Source organism: Heteronotia binoei, chromosome 15, assembly GCF_032191835.1.
Source record: "Heteronotia binoei isolate CCM8104 ecotype False Entrance Well chromosome 15, APGP_CSIRO_Hbin_v1, whole genome shotgun sequence".
NCBI classification, from domain to species: Eukaryota; Metazoa; Chordata; class Lepidosauria; order Squamata; family Gekkonidae; genus Heteronotia; species Heteronotia binoei.
Window position 1 is genome coordinate 59,208,473 of NC_083237.1, and position 20,569 is coordinate 59,229,041.

Here is a 20,569-nt window from a genome sequence, read left to right on the forward strand (position 1 = left end):
CGTAGACCATTCCACCACTGTACAGGGGAGCGGGAGTAGGAAAGAGGCGATGTTCTTGTGTAAGCTAAGAGCAAAGAGTCTTAAACTGACCCTGGTCCTAAGGGGGCCTCGTCTTGAGGTCGAGCATAATCTACAAATGGGAACTGGCCACGTCTTGGATTGCTATTTTGTGCCTTGGGAAAATCAGGTCAGCGTGTTCTCCACATCCGCCTTCTGTGTCCCACAGAGCAGGGAAGCCCCAGTCAGAATTCACTCACTGCTTGTTTCTTTTCTTTCTTAATTTTCAAAAATATATACTTATTAAACCATTTTAAAATAACAAAATAGAAACAAAGCCATTTCATCGCATAACGAAACAACTACGAAAAAGCACTGTTACGAATACGAAGATGAAACTTAAAACAATCCTGCACGTTAAGCATTAAAGCACTCCAACTCGATACAAAACAATTAGGCGTCCCAAATCTCCCGCCCTGGCGGGAGAACACTGGATTTTGAGCCTCCTCCCCCGGTCTGCAAATATTCGGAAGCGGGAGGGGGGACGATGCTTCCCCCTCACAGCGCCGGGCCGCCGCCGCCGCAGCAACACCAGGGCCGCACCAACATTTGGAGGCGGGGGTGGGGGGTGGGGGGAACTGCTTCCCGCGCCGCCGCCGCGTCAGCTGACCAGAGGGGGAAGCCCCTGCTCCGTTGCTGCTGGCCGCGCTTGGCGCCCGCAGCCACTCCGCAGGCATCGACGGCTCCAGCCGCATTACCACCCCCTGTGCCCTCGCTTCCTACCAGGGGCTGCAGCAGAGCCACTTCAGGAAACCCCTGGCAGAGCGGGCGCTGAGCGGCGACAGGGAAGGGGGGATCGCGTGATGAGGTGGGGAAGGAGGAAGCGAAGGGAGAAGGCCTGGCTGAGGAAGAGGAGAAGGAACCCCCGGCGGCGCCCAAAGGGAGGCCAAGAGGGCCCAACTTTTCTCCCTGCCCCGTTCCCTCTCGTGCTGGCTGGTGCTCCAGACAGGCCGGATTGGCTCGAGGGCTCTTCGCTCGGCTCTCCCGCTAGCGCCTCCCTCCTCACTTCTGCCACTCACACGCGCCCGCCTGCTTTCGCCCTGCCGGAATCGCCGGCAGCTTCTCCTCAGCTCCCCTCCCACTCCCAGGCCTGGCTCCCTTCAACGCGCCGGCCTTTTCCGCTCGCCTGCCGCTTAGCAATGCCTGCTCCTGGGGAAACATCAGCCTTTTTCTAGGGCGCCAGTCGCTGGGCTTTGGCTTCCCCGCTTTAGCGTCCGCAAATTGCAGGCTCCCCCCCCCCCCCGGCAGCCTTTGAGTAAAGAGCTGCCAATAGGAAAGGGTTGGTCATCAAAGCCTTTGGGATTTCAGCCAGATGCAGGACCATGGCAGAATGCAGATTTGCATTGGCGGGTGGATCCACATGTCACTTGAGGACTTATCACCAGCTTTAAGAGGGGATTGGATAAAAATATGGAGCAGAGGTCCATCAGTGGCATAATTGTCCATCTTGGAGTTCAATTATGCTTGTCATACCCTTGTTCCTGGCTCCGCCCCCAATGTCTCCTGGCTCCACCCCCAAAGTCTCCTGGCTCCACCCCCAAAGTCCCCAGATATTTCTTGAATTGGACTTGGCAACCCTAAAAACAATAAACCAGTAAAATGCAAAATCCAAACGTTTTGTGGTAGTTTACAAAATCCCGATCGATTGGTTTGTACATCATAACCCCCCCCCACCATTTTCTCAAAAAGTCGTTATTACTACGAAAGGAATCCACCTGAATTAAGTATGAAGCAATTCTGTCCACTACTGCAATAACCCCAAATTTTGGTAAAACCATTGCTGTATTGAAGGAGTAGAGACAGACCCCAAGATTGGGCCACTAAAAACTTTGCTGCCATTAATAAAAGAGAGGCAATTTCCATTCTAGGATTAGGGACATTTTGAGAGTTCCAATAATGAAGGAATTCAGTGCTTCCTCTGCCAGTATACAAGCAAAGGCTCTGACTTGGTCGGCCCAGCCTAGGCCTGATCTTGTCAGATCTCAGAAGCTAAGCAGAGTCAGCTGTGCTTACTATTTGGATGAGAGACCACCGTGGAAGTCCAAGGTCGCCATGCAGAGGCAGGTAATGCCAAACCACCTCTGTCCTGACCTGGACGGCTGAAGTTAACCTGATCTCATCAAACCTCAGAAGCGAAGCCGATGGCCCATCCAGCTCGACGCTCTGTGTCACACAGTGGCCAAAGCCCAGGTACCATCAGGAGGTCCCCCAGAAGGGCAAGAACTCCAGAAGCCCTCCCACTGTTTGCACATAATATGGGTGACCCAAGGCCATTCCAGCAGCTGCAAGAAGAGAAGTTAAGGTTGCCAAGTCCAATTTAAGAAATATCTGGGGACTTTGGGGGTGGAGACAGGAGACTTTGGGGGTGGAGCCAAGATCAAGGCTGTGACAAGCATAATTGAACTCCAAAGGGAGTTCTGGCCATCACATTTAAAGGGACGGCACACCTTTTCAATGCCTTCCTTCCACAGGAAATAATGAAGGATAGGGGCACCTTCTTTGGGGGCTCATAGAATTGGACCCCCTGGTCCAATCTTTTTGAAACTTGGGAGGTATTTCCAGGAGAGGCACTAGAAGCTATACTGAAAATTTGGTGCCTCTACCCCCAAAAAACAGCCCCCCCAGAGCCCCACGGATCAATTCTCCATGATTTTCTATGGGAATAAATCTCCATAGGGAATAATAGAGTTCCCAGCAGGCATTTCCCTCCCCTTCCCCCGCTTCCTGACGACCCTGAAGCGGGGGGAGGGCCTCCAAACCGGGGGATCCCCTGCCCCCACCTGGGGATTGACAACCCTAGGAGAAGTGGGGAATCAAACCTGGTTCTCCCAGGTCAAATTGAAAACAACAAGAGAGAGGGCCTTCTCGGCTACAGCTCCCCGCTGGTGGAACCAGCTACCAGAAGATGTACGGGCCTTGCGGGACCTTAACCAGTTCCGCCGGGCCTGTAAGCCCGTCCTCTTCCAGCTGGCTTTTTAATGTGGAATTATTATACCAGCGCTATGCAAAGCTATGTTATATCTGTAGCACCAAATTAATTTGTGGTTTAAAATTTTGTTTTATTGATGTTTTAATGCTTAACTGAGTAATAATTGCAAATTGGGGTATTTTATTGTTTTATATTTGACTACTGTAACGCTGTATTTACGTTATGTGAGCCACCCCGAGCCTGCTTCGGCGGGGAGGGCGGGATATAAATTAAAAATTATTATTATTACTATTATTACAATGTAGTAATAATAAAAAGAAGACGACACTGGATTTATATCCTGCCCTCCACTCTAAATCTCAGAGTGGCTCACAATCTCCTTTATCTTCCTCCCCAACAACAGACACCCTGTGAGGTGGGTGGGGCTGAGAGAGCTCTCCCCAGAAGCTGCCCTTTCAAGGACAACTCCCACGAGAGCTATGGCTGACCCAAGGCCATTCCAGCAGCTGCAAGTAGAGGAGTGGGGAATCAAACCTGGCTTTCCCAGATAAGAGAGCACTGGCTGACCCAAGGCCATTCCAGCAGCTGCAAGTGGAGGAGAGAGGAATCAAACCTGGCTCTCCCAGATAAGAGAGCTCTGGCTGACCCAAGGCCATTCCAGCAGCTGCAAGTGGAAGAGTGAGGAATCAAACCTGGCTCTCGCAGATAAGAGGGCTCTGGCTGACCCAAGGCCATTCCAGCAGCTGCAAGTGGAAGAGTGGGGAATCAAAGCTGGCTCTCCCAGATAAGAGAGCTATGGCTGACCCAAGGCCATTTCAGCAGCTGCAAGTGGAGGAGTGGGGAATGAAACCCGGTTCTCCCAGATAAGAGAGATCTGGCTGACCCAAGGCCATTCCAGCAGCTGAAAGTGGAGGAGTGGGGAATCAAACCCGGTTCTCCCAGATAACAGAGCTCTGGCTGACCCAAGGCCATTCCAGCAGTTGCAAGTGGAGATGTGGGGGAATCAAACCCAGTTCTCCCAGATAGGAGAGCTCTGGCTGACCCATGGCCATTCCAGCAGCTGCAAGTGGAGGTGTGGGGGAATCAAACCCGGTTCTCCCAGATAGGAGAGCTCTGGCTGACCCATGGCCATTCCAGCAGCTGCAAGTGGAGGTGTGGGGGAATCAAACCCGGTTCTCCCAGATAAGAGAGCTCTGGCTGACCCAAGGCCATTCCAGCAGCTGCAAGTGGAGGAGTGGGGAATCAAACCCAGTTCTACCAGATAAGAGAGCTCTGGCTGACCCAAGGCCATTCCAGCAGCTGCAAGTGGAAGAGTGGGGAATCAAACCCGGTTCTCCCAGATAAGAGGGCTCTGGCTGACCCAAGGCCATTCCAGCAGCTGCAAGCGGAGGAGTGAGGAATCAAACCTGGCTCTTCCAGATAAGAGAGCTCTGGCTGACCCCGAGGCCATTCCAGCAGCTGCAAGCGGAGAAGTGGGGAATCAAACCTGGTTCTCCCAGATAAGAGTCCACACACTTCACCACTATTTATTTTATTACGTTCAATTTATATCCCGCCCTCTCCGCAAGCGGACTCAGGGCGGCTCACAACATTATACAATACAATCAGTCCAATAAAACGTATAAAACCATAATTTACTTATTTCCGTTTTAAAACCATTCTATGGCGCTGCTTCAGTACAGCATAAGCGGTATTGAATTCTCGACTGTGATCACCGGCATTCTATATGATGTCCAGGGGCAGCCCAAGGCCATTCCAGCAGATGCAAGCGGAGAAGCGGGGAATCAAACCTGGTTCTCCCAGATAAGAGTCTGCACGCTTAACCACTACACCAAACTGGCTCTCTATTAGAGCTATGGCTGACCCAAGGCCATTCCAGCAGGTGCAAGTGGAGGAGTGGGGAATCAAACCCGGTTCTCCCGGATAAGAGTCTGCACGCTTAACCACCACACCAAAATAAAGCGCGCAACTGTATCATCCCGAAACCATCATTCCCCGCCTCCCCAATTCCGTGGAAAAACTGCCCTCCAAAAAAACTGGTCCCTGGTGCCAAAATCGGGGACCGCTGGCTTAGAGGGAACACAGCATCACTCCGCGTTCATGCATCTTAGAACTTTCCCCAGCCTTGCTATGATCTCAGACAAAGTGCGTTTGAACTGTCCCAGCCTGGGTGGCCTAGGCTAGCCTGATCTCATCAGTTCTCGGAAGCTGAGCATGATTTGGCCCTGGTTCGTATTTGGAAGGGAGACCTCCAAGGAATACCAGGGCAGAGATGCGGAGGCAGGCAATGGGAAACCACCTCTGCATCGCTCTTGCCTTGAAGAGCCCTACGGCAGGGGGGTCAAACTCATTTGTTATGAGGGCAAGATCTGACATAAAAGAGACCTTGTTGGGCCGGGCCATGTCAGGCTGGGCCATGTGTGGACCTGTTCAAGATTAGGTAGCAGAGATCTAAATTTTATAAAGAACACGGGCAAACACAAATATATATATTTTTTAAAAAAAATTAAACATGCTTAAGACGTTAGCACTCACTGGTTTTAAAGGTGCTTTCTTTGTATTTCTCCCATGGGATTTATTTATTTATTTATTTATGTTATGATTTATATCCCGCCCTTCCCACCAAGTGGCTCAGGGCGGCTTACAGCATAAAATCCCACATAAATTAAGTTTAGGTATTTAATACAGTTAAAATATGTAAAACATTTAACATTAAAACATTAAGAGCAACAGAAGTCTAATAGAACCACACTTAGTTTCTTGTGCCGGTTAGTTATAAGCCAGCTGGAAGAGGGTTGTCTTACAGGCCCTGCGGAACTGAGCAAGGTCCCTCAGGGCCCTCACCTCTTCCGGCAGCTGGTTCCACCAGGAAGGGGCCATAACAGAGAAGGCCCTGTCCCTGGTAGATTTCAAGCGGGCTTCTTTTGGCCCGGGGATAACGAGGAGGTTTTGGGTTCCCGATCTCAGTACTCTCTGGGGAACATGTGGGGAGAGACGGTCCTTCAGGTAGGCAGGTCCTAGGCCATATAGGGCTTTAAAGGTAATAACCAGCACCTTGTACCGGACTCGGTAAGTTATTGGCAGCCGGTGCAGATCCCGGAGCCCCGGCCGGATGTGCTCCCTTCTTGGATTCAGGGAACTGGGCAAAGGAAGCTCTGGCTCTTTCCTTCCTTTCCCGGGGACTTGGGAGGGGGGGAGCCTCAGTCAATAGAAGGAAGAGGCTTGGCTCAGTAGCTCTGCTATATAATCCAGAGAGCCTGGCAAAGCAAGCTATTTCTCCCCAAGGCAGGAGCCTCAGACAATGGAGAAAACAGAGGTTTTGTTCTGTAGCTCCTGTGCGATTGAGCGAGCCTTGCAAAGCAAGGTGTGATGCAGAAGGAAGCAAGAGAGAGGGAGAAGGAAGCAGACAAGAGCCAGTTGCTTGGAGGCCTGATAGGAGCTCTCCGGGGGCCTGATTCAGCCCCTGAACTGCATGTTTGACACCCCTGCCCTACGGGGTCACCGTAAGTCAGCTGTGATTTGATGGCACCATCTGCTACATTTGAACTGGTGTCGCTGTGAAAGCCAGTGCTCTCTCTCAGCTGAGTTAGTGAGAGCTAGCTCATGGTTTTTTAGCTTCCGGATTTCACACTTTTATTGTAGCTCGGGAAAAACGGCCCCAGAGCAAGCTCATTTATGCGGTAGCTCACAGCTCTAATGCCAGCCGCTCACGATGTAGAATTTTGGTTCACAAGACTCCATAGCTTAGAGGGAGAATTGGTGAAGGCAGAATTTTTTTCAGGTTTGGCACCACCGTTTTCCTTGCCCCGATTTTCCATGACTGCCAGTTCTCCCCCACCTGCCCCTTGCTGTCAGAGGGCTTGGGGCGGGCTTTTAAAAAGATGGGCAATTGGCACATCATTATAGCTATGGCATGTCAATTATTGCTTTAATTAAAGTCCAAGAAAAGTTTTCTGGTGGTGGACAAACAGGGCTTTGGGGAGGCTTTTTGGTGTAGTGGTTAAGTGTGCGGACTCTTATCTGGGAGAACCGGGTTTGATTCCCCACTCCTCCACTTGCAGCTGCTGGAATGGCCTTGGGTCAGCCAGAGCTCTCTTATCTGGGAGAACCGGGTTTGATTCCCCACTCCTCCACTTGCACCTGCTGGAATGGCCTTGGGTGAGCCATAGCCCTGGCAGAGGTTGTCCTTGAAAGGGCAGCTGCTGTGAGAGCCCTCTCCAGCCCCACCCACCTCACAGGGTATCTGTTGTGGGGGAGGAAGGTAAAGGAGATTGTGAGCCGCTCTGAGACTCTTCGGAGTGGAGGGCGGGATATAAATCCAATATCTTCTTCTTCTTTTAAAAAATCAGTGATGTATCATTATAAAATGTCAACTGCTGATTTTTTTTTTGTCCCAAAAAGTACTCTGTTGGTGGGTGGTGGAATTGGAGGAGAAATAATAATAATGAGGAGGAATAAAGAGGAGGAGGAGTTAGTTTATACCCCACCCTTCACTACTTGAAAGAGTTTCAGAGTGACCTACAGCCTACTTCCCTTCCTCTCCCCACAACAGATACCCTGTGAGACAAGGAGGCCTGAGAGAGCTCTGAGGAAACTGTGACTGACCCAAAGTCACCCAGCAGGCTTCAGGTGGAGGAGTGGGGAATCAGACCCAGTTCTCCAGATTATAGTCCACCACTCTCCACTACACCAAACTAGCTTGCAGGAAGGTTTGTTCAGGTAATTAAAAAGCGGTCATTGTCATATCCCCACAACCTTATAATTCTATAGCATGTCAGCTGTTGCTTTTTTAAAAAAAACCCAAAACAGCACTCCGGTTGCACAAGAGGTGGGAAAGGTGGCTACAGGGTGCTAGTGCCAGGAAAACTGCCACATAAATAGTCCCTGGCCACAGCAAACATCTCCACATTTTCTGTAGCAGCTAGGGTTGCCAAGTCCAATTTAAGAAATATCTGGGGACTTTGGGGGTGGAGCCAGGAGTCTTTGGGGGTGGAGCCAGGAGACATTGGGGGCGGAGCCGAGAGCAAGGGTGTGACAAGCATAATTGAACTTCAAGAGAGTTCTGGCCAGCACATTTAAAGGGACTGCACAAATTTTTAAATGCCTTCCTTCCATAGGAAATAATGAAGGATAGGGGCACCTTCTTTTGGGGCTCATAGAATTGGACCCCCTAGTCCAATCTTTTTGAAACTTGGGAGGTATTTTGGGGAGAGGCACTAGATGCTATACTGAAAATTTGGTGCATCTAGCCCAAAAAACAGCCCCCCCCAGAGCCCCTGATCAATTCCCCATCATTCCCTATGGGAATCGTTCATAGAGGTGCATGATGGCTCTGGGGGCGGGGCTTCCCCCGCCGGCCAGCTGGCTGGGGGAGGGGGGAAGCCTGTAAAACCGGGGGATCGCCCTCTGGGACCTGGGGATTGGGAAGCCTAGTAGCAGCGAGAGAAACACGGAGAACCATTCTCATGAGGGAGTCCTCGTTGACCAAGGGAGCAACAACCTGCAAGAAAACATTTATACTCAGGAAGGGGGAAAACAGAATGGAGTTGGTTGGTAAACGAGTTCCAAAAAGGAGTAAAAATTTCGAAGTGCCCACGCTCAGAAATGGCCCCACCCAGAAAGGTTCTAAACCAGCGGTCCAAGCGATGTAACGAAGTAATTCTTTACAAATGTGAAGATTTGGTGGCTGTGTGTTTTAAGTCCACCGCTGTGGGAAGAGCCTAAGGACAGAGAGCGGCGGCAGTCGACCAGCGATCTTTGAGGCTGAAAGAAAAGGAAGGAAGAAGCGTCTCCTACCTTTACCCGGATTCTGGGCTCCAAAGCACTGTGACCCCCCATAGATCCAGTCCTGAATCCGGAGTCCCGATGCGGCTGAACCCAGGTTCTCCTGCAGAAAAGAAAAGGGGGGGGGGAGCATGACACGCTCCTGGTTTTGCAGTAGTTGCCAAATCCTTGGCCAGGCTTTTTTTAAAAAACTGGGGTTGCCAACTCTGAGTCAGGAAATGCCTGGAGATTCGGGGGTGGAGCCTGAGGAACGCGGGGTTCAGGGAAGGGAGTTGCTTCAGCAAGGTATAAATGCCGTAGCGTTCATCCTTCAAAGCAGCCATTTTCTCCAGGGGAGCTGATCTCGTCGCCTAGAGCTCAGCTGTAATTCTGTCCTCCCCAGGCTCCAGCATCAAATTTCCAACCGTTCCCCAATCTGAAGATGGCAACCCTACCACCACCCCCCACACCCACTGCTGGTGGCCAGGGGAGATCTAGCAATCCTGATGGTCAGCCTGTCGTGGGATATTGTCAGTACTGAGCATAGGCTACACTGCCCAGAAAGCGGTACTGAATGTTTTAAGAGGTTTAAAAACCAGGCATTAGCAAAGTAACACAGCGTTATAACCAGGGGTGGAATTCTAGCAGCAGCTCCTTTGCATATTAGGCCACCCACCCCTGATGGAGCCAATCCCCCAAGAGCTTACAGGGCTCTTCTTACAGGGTCCAGAGATAGAATTCTAGCAGGGGTTCCTTTGCATATTAGGCCACACACCCCTGATGGAGCCAATCCTCCAAGAGCTTACAGGGCTCTTAGTACAGGGTCCAGAGATAGAATTCTAGCAGGGGTTCCTTTGCATATTAGGCCACACCCCCTGATGGAGCCAATCCCCCAAGAGCTTACAGGGCTCTTAGTACAGGGTCCAGAGATAGAATTCTAGCAGCAGCTCCTTTGCATATTAGGCCACACCCCCTGGTGTAGCCAATCCTCCAAGAGCTTACAGGGCTCTTAGTACAGGGTCCAGAGATGGAATTCTAGCAGGGGTTCCTTTGCATATTAGGCCACACACCCCTGATGTAGCCAATCCTCCAAGAGCTTACAGGGCTCTTAGTACAGGGTCCAGAGATAGAATTCTAGCAGGGGCTCCTTTGCATATTAGGCCACACCCCCTGGTGTAGCCAATCCTCCAAGAGCTTACAGGGCTCTTAGTACAGGGTCCAGAGATAGAATTCTAGCAGGGGTTCCTTTGCATATTAGGCCACACCCCCTGATGGAGCCAATCCCCCAAGAGCTTACAGGGCTCTTAGTACAGGGTCCAGAGATAGAATTCTAGCAGCAGCTCCTTTGCATATTAGGCCACACCCCCTGGTGTAGCCAATCCTCCAAGAGCTTACAGGGCTCTTAGTACAGGGTCCAGAGATAGAATTCTAGCAGGGGCTCCTTTGCATATTAGGCCACACCCCCTGGTGTAGCCAATCCTCCAGGAGCTTACAGGGCTCTTAGTACAGGGTCCAGAGATGGAATTCTAGCAGGGGTTCCTTTGCATATCAGGCCACACACCCCTGATGTAGCCAATCCTCCAAGAGCTTGCAGGGCTCTTAGTACAGGGTCCAGAGATAGAATTCTAGCAGGGGCTCCTTTGCATATTAGGCCACACCCCCTGGTGTAGCCAATCCTCCAAGAGCTTGCAAGGCTCTTTTTTCGTAAGCTCTTGGAGGATTGGTTACATCAGGGGTGTGTGGCCTAATATGCAGAGGAGCTGCTGCTAGAATTCCACCCCTGGTTATAACCAGGGCTCTTTTTTTTTGGTAGAAAAAGCCCAGCAGGAACTCTTTTGCATATTAGGCCACAGCCCCTGATGCCAAGCCAGCCGGAGCTGTGTTCCTGTGCATTCCTGCTAAGAGAGAGAGAGAGAGAGACAGAGAAAAGAAAGCAAGCCCTGTGTTTCAGAATTCCCAGGTCAGCTGCAATTCCGGAAGATTGCCTGGCCCCACCAAGAGGCTGGCAACCCTAGTTGCAATAGGCTTGTGCTAACAGCTTTTACGGCTGCGAGGACAAAAGCGTGCAGGGTAGACAGTGCCCAAAGGAATGTTCAGAATCAGAGAACCCTCGCTGGCCAAGATAGAGGGGCAGAGGAGCCGGTCTGCGAGAACTCCAACTGCGTACCCATCGATCCAGCGATGGTTACAAGGCCAGACAGCTGCAAAGGCCTCAGTGGGGTGTTGAACTGCACTGTCATCCCAGAGGGATGGGCCGCCTTAGCTACTGAAGTTTTAGACCAGCAGTAACCGGAGGCTTTGGCACCGTGGAATGGCTCTGCTCTGCTCTGCAGCGTTCAAAGCCCCCTAGCATTTTAAAGTTCAAGGATTTGTATGCATATGCATTTTTAAAACCCAAAAATTATCAGTAACATCATCCTTAGGATTTTCTTTGAAGGGAAGGAATCTTTGATCCTAGTGCCCTGGAGATTTTAATCAAAACGTGTTGGGGGTTCCCCCTCTCATTCTTCAGAAATTAACCTTCCATTCAACAGTCGCCTTTCCCATGGCTTCCTCTCTTCCCTTCCCTTTTAATTTTTGTTTAACTATCTACCCCCTTTCAAAGTTGTAAGCACGGATGTGATATTACATGCAATTAAACAACCAAGAAGCCGTTAAGAATAAAAGAGGAGGAAGGAGGGAAAAAAGGATCCTTCGTGTTGCGCACAAAACCCATTTTCACACAAGAGATGTAGCCATCACAAAGAAGTTTATTTAAACAATCCGTTAGGAAGCTAATTTAGCAGGTGACTGCATCCATCTCGATTAATTTTCATTTCAAGAAATGTCTTTCATTTCATTGGGAGAGACGGTGGCTCAGTGGTAGAGCATCTGCTTGGTAAGCAGAAGGTCTCAGGTTCAATCCCCAGCATCTCCAACTAAAAAGGGTCCAGGCAAGTAGGCGTGAAAAAAAACCTCAGCTTGAGACTGCAGAGAGCCGCTGCCGGTCTGAGTAGACAATACTGACTTTGATGGACCAAGAGTCTGATTCAGTATAAGGCAGCTTCATATGTTCATTAGAAACATATACCGTATTTTTCGGACCATAAGACGCACTCCCCCCCGCCCAAAAAAAGTGGGGGGGGGGAAGTGTGTGCGTCTTATGTGTCAAGACAGTGTGCGTTTGCAATAAAAAAGGCCAATGCCATGCTGGGGATTATTAGGAAGGGAATTGAAAACAAATCAGCCAGTATCATAATGCCCCTGTATAAATCGATGGTGCGGTCTCATTTGGAGTACTGTGTGCAGTTCTGGTCGCCGCACCTCAAAAAGGATATTATAGCTTTAGAGAAGGTGCAGAGAAGGGCAACTAGAATGATTAAAGGGCTGGAGCACTTTCCCTATGAAGAAAGGTTGAAACGCTTGGGACTCTTTAGCTTGGAGAAACGTCGACTGCGGGGTGACATGATAGAGGTTTACAAGATAATGCATGGAATGGAGAAAGTAGAGAAAGAAGTACTTTTCTCCCTTTCTCACAATACAAGAACTCGTGGGCATTCGATGAAATTGCTGAGCAGACAGGTTAAGACGGATAAAAGGAAGTACTTCTTCACCCAAAGGGTGATTAACATGTGGAATTCACTGCCACAGGAGGTGGTGGCGGCCACAAGTATAGCCACCTTCAAGAGGGGTTTAGATAAAAATATGGAGCACAGGTCCATCAGTGGCTATTAGCCACAGTGTATGGAGCACAGGTCCACCAGTGGCTATTAGCCACAGTGTATGTGTGTATATAACATTTTTTGCCACTGTGTGACACAGAGTGTTGGACTTGATGGGCCGTTGGCCTGATCCAACATGGCTTCTCTTATGTTCTTATGTTCTTATGGAGCAAAGGTACCTTCCTGGGGGGGGGCGATCCGTTACCTCCACCTCTGATCCTGGCGCTTCCCCCACGCCTGCCTGCCTGGCTCCAGCTTCTTCCAGCAAGCACTGGGATCGCTCCACACTGCCCCCACCGCAAACCCAGCGCTTCACGAGCGCCGGCTGCGGAGAGAAGATAGAAGATATTGGATTTCTATCCCGCCCTCCACTCCGAAGAGTCTCAGAGCGGCTCACAATCTCCTTTCCCTTCCCCCCCCCCCACAACAGACACCCTGTGAGGTAGATGAAGATATGGGATTTATATCCCGCCCTCCACTCCGAAGAGTCTCAGAGCGGCTCACAATCTCCTTTCCCTTCCTCCCTCACAACAGACACCCTGTGAGGTGGGTGGGGCTGGAGAGGGCTCTCACAGCAGCTGCCCTTTCAAGGACAACCTCTGCCAGAGCTATGGCTGACCCAAGGCCATGCTAGCAGGTGCAAATGGAGGAGTGGGGAATCAAACTCGGTTCTCCCAGATAAGAGTCCGCACACTTAACCATTACACCAAACTGGAGGGCAGCATGCTTCCTCCATGCCTGTCTGCCTGGCTCCAGCTCTGATGCTTAAAGCAAGCGCCGGGATCGGAGGGCAGAGGGAGCGATCCTGGCGCTTGCTGTAAGCATCAGAGCTGGAGCCAGGCAGACAGGCACGGAGGAAGCACACTGCCCTCTCCGCAGCCGGCGCTCGCGAAGCGCTGGGTTTGCGGTGGGGGCAGCGTGGAGCGATCCCAGCGCTTGCTGGAAGCAGAGCTGGAGCCAGGCAGGCAGGCGCAGGGGAAGCGCCGGGATCGGAGGCGGAGGCAGCGGATCGCCCCCCAGGAGGAAGGTGCGTCCTATGGTCCGGAGCGCCTCATGGTCCAAAAAATACGGTATTTAATCTGCTTCTACTCTGCTTTTCTTGCAGTGGGACCCCAAAGAGGTGATATACAAACTTAATAGGTTCTCCAAAACGTCAGAAATGGTATTGAGAAAGTAGCAGCGCTACACTCTTCTGAAGTCAGTTTAAGATTGCACTCTACATTTTTGTTGTTTTCTAAGGAACCAGGGATCCTCTGGAATTATAGCTCATCTCCAAACAGAGATGAGTTGCCCTGGGGAAAACAGAAGCTTTCGAAGGGGGGCTCTAATGGCAGGGGTGTTGAGCGCTGAATCTGACACAAATGGGACTCTGCGGGGCCAGGTATCGTAATGCCAGATAGCGGAAATATCAACTTTATAAAGGACACAGACGGACACAATGTAAGATATTTTAAAACTTCAAATATAAGCATGCTTAAAACTCTTTGCAATATTTTGTTTAAAATGGGGGAAACAATGGGATGTGGCAATGCGATTGTTAAAATAAAACATCAAGGAAAAGCACAAGGATCACAGCAGAAACTAACAATATAAAATGCTCTGAGCCTGGGAAAACAATGAAATGGCATCCCAAGCTTCTCCTCCCCCCTCCAGGTCTACTCAAATTGGTAATATCCCCTTTGCCTGTAATATCCCCCTTTGGCTGTGGGTTCCCAAGCTAGAGTACTCATTAGGCACCAGTTCTTAGGTCCACTGAGCAGAGACAAGCTGGCTCGAAGCATCAACCCTTTATTTGCAAGGACACAGCTCCAGGAAGCATGAGCTTCGGCTGGCTATAGGAATGCAGAAAAGCGAAACTGAGCTCCACTCCATCGAAACACTGCAGCACAGACAAAATTGCAAGGAAAACGTGGAATATGTTTTCCATTAAGCTCTCTGGGCCCTATCTATCTTGGCACAGAAACCTTAACGGAAAATCCACTCCGCATTTTCTTTGCAGCTCTGCTTCCTGCTGCAGCCGGGAAAGGCAAAGCAGAAAGAGGAGGGAACTCTGGCAGCCTTGAGCTTCAAAAGGTGAGGACAGGAGGGGAAGGAGGAGGGAGAAAAGAGCCTGGTGGGACTGACTAAAGCCTGAGCAGGCCAGTTCTGGCCCACAGGCTGGACATTTGACACCCCTGCTCTATAGCACTGTATCCCACTGAGCTTCCTGTCCTCCTCAGGCTCCACCCTCAAATCTCCAGGAGTTCCCCAGGCTGGATCTGGCAGCCCTGCCCCCTCCCCCCACCAGTGGCCAGGGAGGACCTGGCAACCTCACTCCTAGCCCTGCTCCCCTAGATCTTTTTAAACAGGAGAAGACAGGGATCGAACCTGCATCCTCCTGCATGCAAAAACTCCGCCGTGGAATTGTGGCTCCTCTGTTGCATACCCAGGCCGATTCCCCCCTCGCCTTGTTCCGGTCTCATTACTCCTCCCCCTCCCCCCCCCCCCCCCCCGCCGTGGCTCTTCTGCTGGATTTCGCACAACCTGCCCCGGGGCGGCAAGCTGCCCCGCCTCTTTTCCCGTTCCCTCTGCAGCAGGCGGAAACCAGTTTTCATAGGATCCTGCCTGCTGCAGAAGGAATTTGAAGCGAGGCGGAGCAATTTGACACCCCAGGGCGGCTGGTGCGAAATCCAGCAGAAGAGCCACGGGAAAAGGAGCAACGAGACCGGAACAAGGCGAGGGGGGAATCGGTCCCATATGGATGCATCATCCCGAAGGTATACCCACACAGTCGCTGGACGCTCATATTCACGTGCTTACCAAACCTCAATGTAAAAAGTCAATGGTCTGCTCTAACGCAACTGCCAAGAGGTAATCGGTAAGAGAACGAGACGTAATCTGTATGTCCCAAAGAATCAAGTCCCCCCACACTCCTTCCCCTGCCTTGTAAACCTCAGCTCGTTTTGAAGAAGAAGAAGATATTGGATTTATATCCCGCCCTCCACTCCGAAGAGTCTCAGAGCGGCTCACAATCTCCTTTCCCTTCCCCCCCTCCACAACAGACACCCTGTGAGGTAGATGAAGATATTGGATTTATATCCCGCCCTCCACTCCGAAGAGCCTCAGAGCGGTTCACAATCTCCTTTACCTTCCTCCCCCACAACAGACACCCTGTGAGGTAAATGAAGATATTGGATTTATATCCCGCCCTCCACTCCGAAGAGTCTCAGAGCGGCTCACAATCTCCTTTCCCTTCCTCCCCCACAACAGACACCCTGTGAGGTGTGTGGGGCTGGAGAGGGCTCTCACAGCAGCTGCCCTTTCAAGGACAACCTCTGTCAGAGCTATGGCTGACCCAAGGCCATGCTAGCAGATGAAAGTGGAGGAGTGGGGAATCAAACCCGGTTCTCCCAGATAAGAGTCAGCACACTTAACCACTACACCAAACTGGCTCTCCAGTTTGGCTCTCCAGTTTGAGCACTAAGTCCTAGCCAGGAACAAGCAGAGTTCTTCTTAACAAACACAGAGCACAGAGCAACCAGCAACCACAGCCCACGTTGGGGATGTCAGCCTCCAGGTGGGACCTGGGAATCCCCCCCCAGAATTACAGTCCCTCTCCAGACCATAGAGATCGGTTTCCCTGGACAAAATGGATGCTTTGGAGGTTCCCTGTCCTCCCCAGGCCCCATCCCCAAATCTCCAGGCCTTTCCCAACCCAGATCCGGCAACGCTACCTCCTCCCATCACCCCCCAGGGGTGGGGGTGGGGACCCAGCAGCCCTAGCCCAGACATACATGGTCTGAGATTACTTTGAGTCTGGTGTCTTTCAATCGAAAAACTGACCACAGTGCAGGGAAGTGGGAGAACTCTATGCTAGGAAAAGACATACAAAGGCAGGATTTGCCTGAACGGTGAGTGAGCACATAAAGATAGGTTTTTAATTACCTGCTTTTTTCTACCTTAAAGAGTCTCTGCTTTTTTTCTCTACCTTAAGCGGCTTACAATCGCCTTTCCCTTCCTCTCCCCGCAAGAGGCACCTTGTGAGGCAGATGAGGCCGAGAGAGCTCTGAGAGAACTGTGACTGGCCCAAGCTCACCCAGCTGGCTGCATGTGGAGGAGGAGTGGGGAATCAAACTATGGGTGTTTTCGCACTCACGTTTTACTGGCGCCACGACCCTCCTGACGCCGGCGAATCTGCATGGATTTCGCAACAGAAGCGCCGGCGCTCCCAGAAGCGCCGGCGCTTTCCGTCGCTAAGCCAGCGCAAACGTTTTCCTGCATCTTTGCGATTTCCGTTTGCGCTGGCTTAGCGACGGAAGTAGCCGGCGCTTCTGGGAGCGCCGGAGCTTCTGGTGCGAAAGCCATGCAGATTCGCCGGCGTCAGGATGGTCGTGGCGCCAGTAAAACGTGAGTGCGAAAACGGCCTATGATTCTCCAGATTAGCGTCCACGGCTCTTAACCAAACTGGCTCCCCCGACCCCACTCAAAGGGCCCCAACCAGAAGTCTGGGCTTTCCTATCTCGTGACCTCCGACCAGCACGGTGACCTTCTCCTCCACCCTTTGAAGAGAGCAACGGTTACCTTGTGGCGCGAAGCAGCGCCGCGGCTCCTCTTCTGCTCGGGACAGGAGTGCGCCTTGCCCGGGGGGCCGCGCTTGCGCAGGCAAGTGCAGCAGAAGACGACCCCCACGGCTCTCTTCCAGTGCAACCTGTGGGTGTCTTCCATCTCGGGGGCCTGGAAGTGAGAGCCCGCGAGTCCCTTGCTTCAACCGAGGGCACCCATCCGCCAGAACCGAGGCTCTCTGCCACCCCTTTCCACCTTCCTCAAAAGTGACTCAGCCCCCAGCTGCATCCGACGCCCCTTTCCACGCCTCCCACCCCACCCCACCCTGCTGAAGTCCCATACGGTTCACACTCGGCTACGATGACAGGACTGGATGTTTGAGATGGCGACAACGACGGCCGGTCTGTCCGGCACAGCTCGCTATGTGCTGGTCCCTGTCTCGCCTCTTCTCGTCCTCCCCACCCGTGTCATTTCTGCTCCCCTCGTCCCGGCCCCCCGGGGTAGAAGCTCGGCCCAAAACACCACGGAGGAGAAGTCGTCGTCGGCAGCTGCCTCGCATAGGGCTGAAATCCGTCTCGCCTCCCCTTATGGAGCAGAAGGCATCGGGAGACGAGGAGTGACTCAAAAGCTGCACGGTGCCAAGCTATTTCTGTCTGTCTCGAGAAAGAGGCTGGCAGGGCTAAGTCAGGCCAAGCGCAGACGGCAAACCCAGAGAGGCTGGGGGTGGGGGGAAGGGAGGGCTTGCTCGCCAACCCAGCTTTTCGGTTCTGCAAAGCACGGAGGCTCGCTGCTCCCCGTCGGGGCCGTGCCCACGAGGCCAACTACAGCTACTCAAACTCTACTGGGGAGAAGGCCAGCTCTTGCACGTACCCCTGGCTTCTGGCCAGCAAGCCAGATCTACAGCAGCAAGGAAAAAGCGAACCGATCTCTCTCTCCCGTTTGCCTTCTCGAACCAGGCCTCCAGGGGTAAACTTTAACAAGAGAAACTAGCCGGCCTTTAACCGGGGAGCAAGTTGCCCCTGGGTGGGAGACGGGGGACGGGGTTGCCAGATCCAGTTTGGGAAACTCCTGGAGATTTGGGGATGGAGCCCGGGAGGGACAGTAGGGTACAATCAGGGCCTTTTTTGTAGCAGGAACTGCTTTGCATATTAAGCTACACCTACCCCTGATGCAGCCAATCCTCCAAGAGCTTACAGGGCTCTTCTTACAAGGCATACTGTCAGCTCTTGGAGGACTGGCTACATCAAGTGGGTGTCAGCCTAATACATAAAGGAGTTCCTGCTACAAAAACAGCCCTGGGTCCACAGAGTCCACCCACATAAGCAGCCCTTTGCTTCAGGGAAACTGATCTCTGTAGTCTGGAGATGAGCTGTAATTCCAGGGGATCCCCAGGTCACACCTGGAGGCTGGCATCCCGAGCTGCGGTTGATATCTGAAGAAGTGTGCACGCACACCAAAGCGCATAACCGGAATTAAACTGTGTTGGCCTTAAAGGGCCACTGGATTCAATTTTTGGTTCTGTTCCTTCAGCCCAACACGGATGCCTGCTTGAATTTATTAAATTATAGGGTTTTTTTATTGAAACAGCAGCCATCTCTCCCTCTCGGCTTTAGGGCTTTAAGGAGCGATGACGGAGCTGCAAGGAAGGCAGCCTTGAAGAAAAGGGCTGGTTTGGAGGGTGGCAGGGTTATCAGGTCCAACTCAAGAAATATCTAAGGATTTTTTTGGGGGGGCCAGGAGACTTTGGGGGTGCAGCAAGGGTGTGACAAGCACAATTGAACTCCAAAGGGAGTTCTGGCAATCACATTTAAAGGGAGTGCACACCTTTTAAAAGAGCCCCGTGGCGCAGAGTGGTAAAGCTGCAGTACTGCAGTCTGAACTCTCTCGGCTCACGATCTAAGCTCGATCCCAGCGGAAGCTGGTTCAGGTAGCCGGCTCCAGGTTGACTCATCCTTCCGAGGTCAGTAAAATGAGTACCCAGCTTGCTGTGGGGAAGGTGTAGATGACTAGGGAAGGCAATGGCAAACCACCCCATAAAAAGTCTGCCATGAAAACGTTGTGAAAGCAACGTCGCCCCAGAGTCGAAAACGACTGGTGCTTGCACAGGGGACTACCTTTACCTTTTTTTACACCTTTTAAATGCTTCCCTCCATTTGGAAATAATGAAGAATAGCTCATAGAGTTGGACCCCTTAGTCCAAACTTTTTTGAAACTTGGGGGGGGGGGGTTATTTGAGGAGAGGCACTGGATGCTATGCTGAAAATTTGATGCCTCTACCTCAAAAAACCAGCCCCCTCGAGCCCCAAATACGCATGGATCAATTCTCTATTATTCCCAATAGGAATCGGTCACCATAGGGTAGAATGGAGTGCCCAGCAGACATTCCCCTCCCCGCTTTCTGCTAACCCTGAAGCGGGGGGAGGGAAAAAGCAGACTGAATATCCCTGGGTCAAAGGAAGTCAAACTTCAAAGCACCCGCACTCGGGCCTTTTCTGCTGCGGCCCCACAATTCTGGAACCAGCTCCCAGAGGAGGTGCGGGCCCTGCGGAACTTAGATCAGTTCCGCAGGGCCTGCAAGACCGTCCTCTTCAAACAGGCGTTTACTAATAACTGAATTAATGTTTACCGTTAGATTAATAATGTTTACCGCCAGTGTTGAATTAGGAATGTTTTAATCATTGATTGTTTTAATGTGAATTTAATGTTTTATTATTGTATTGTTTACTTGAAGTGCTGTTAGCCGCCCTGAGCCTGCTTCGGCGGGGGAGGGCGGGATATAAATAAAATTTTACATTACATTTTACATTACAAACTGGAGGATCCCCTGCCCCCAACGGGAAACTAGCAACCCTAGAGGGTGGACTAAATGGCACTGCAATATGCAGAGCTCCTCCCCTCTCCAAACCCCACCCTCCCCAGACTCCACCCCCAAATCTCCAGGAAGCCTAGGACCCTCAAGATTCTAGACAACAGGGCAGCTGACTCCATGACCTACCCATATTATTATTATTATTATTTACATTTAATGAATCGCCCTATCCCGGCTAGCGCCAGGCTCAGGGTGATGTTCAACAATAAAAAATACATATGTATATATATATATATATATATATATATATATATATATATATATATATATATATAAAATCAATTGCATTAAAAAATTACAAACCCTGATGGCGTCTTTAAAGTGAGTCATTACATCACATCGGGGCGGGGGGATTTCCCCCAAGAGGGGGAGCAGAGGAAAAGGTGCCGTACCTAACAGCACATTCCTATATAGACTTCCTCTTCACTGGGCTTAGTCAGTCAGAGCAGCAGCGCACTGAGAGTCAGCTCAACGGCCGCTAACGGTACGATCTTGAGGGCACTTTCCTGAAAGTAAGCCCTACTGGACAGACCTGGGCGCAGATCTCAGTTGACCTGCTGAGACTGCTCTCTAACGGTGCAATCCCGAGCAAAGTTACACCATTCTAAGTCCACTTGCTTCAATGGATTTACTTTGAACATATGAAGCTGCCTTATACTGAATCAGACCCTCGGTCCATCAAAGTCAGCACTGTCTACTCAGACTGGC

General features: G+C 51.3%; 2 protein-coding genes across 3 annotated transcripts in view; one reads left to right on the forward strand and one right to left on the reverse strand.

Annotated features, from left to right (window-relative positions):
- The window catches only part of GRB7 (growth factor receptor bound protein 7), a 138,470-nt gene extending 121,207 nt beyond the window's left edge, over positions 1-17,263 (reverse strand). Inside the window, exons 1-2 of one of the 2 annotated variants that reach the window (XM_060256064.1) lie at positions 17,011-17,263; positions 8,783-8,873 (exon numbers count right to left, since the gene is read on the reverse strand). In XM_060256064.1, coding sequence (XP_060112047.1) covers positions 8,783-8,873; positions 17,011-17,154 — 235 coding nt within the window. In that variant the 5' untranslated portion in view covers positions 17,155-17,263. The remainder of the gene's footprint in view (positions 1-8,782; positions 8,874-17,010) is intronic. The other variant, XM_060256065.1, reaches the window with a different exon arrangement.
- MIEN1 (migration and invasion enhancer 1) overlaps positions 1-20,569 on the forward strand; it is a 101,435-nt gene that overhangs the window by 61,621 nt on the left and 19,245 nt on the right. The gene's annotated exons all lie outside the window — the stretch shown is intronic.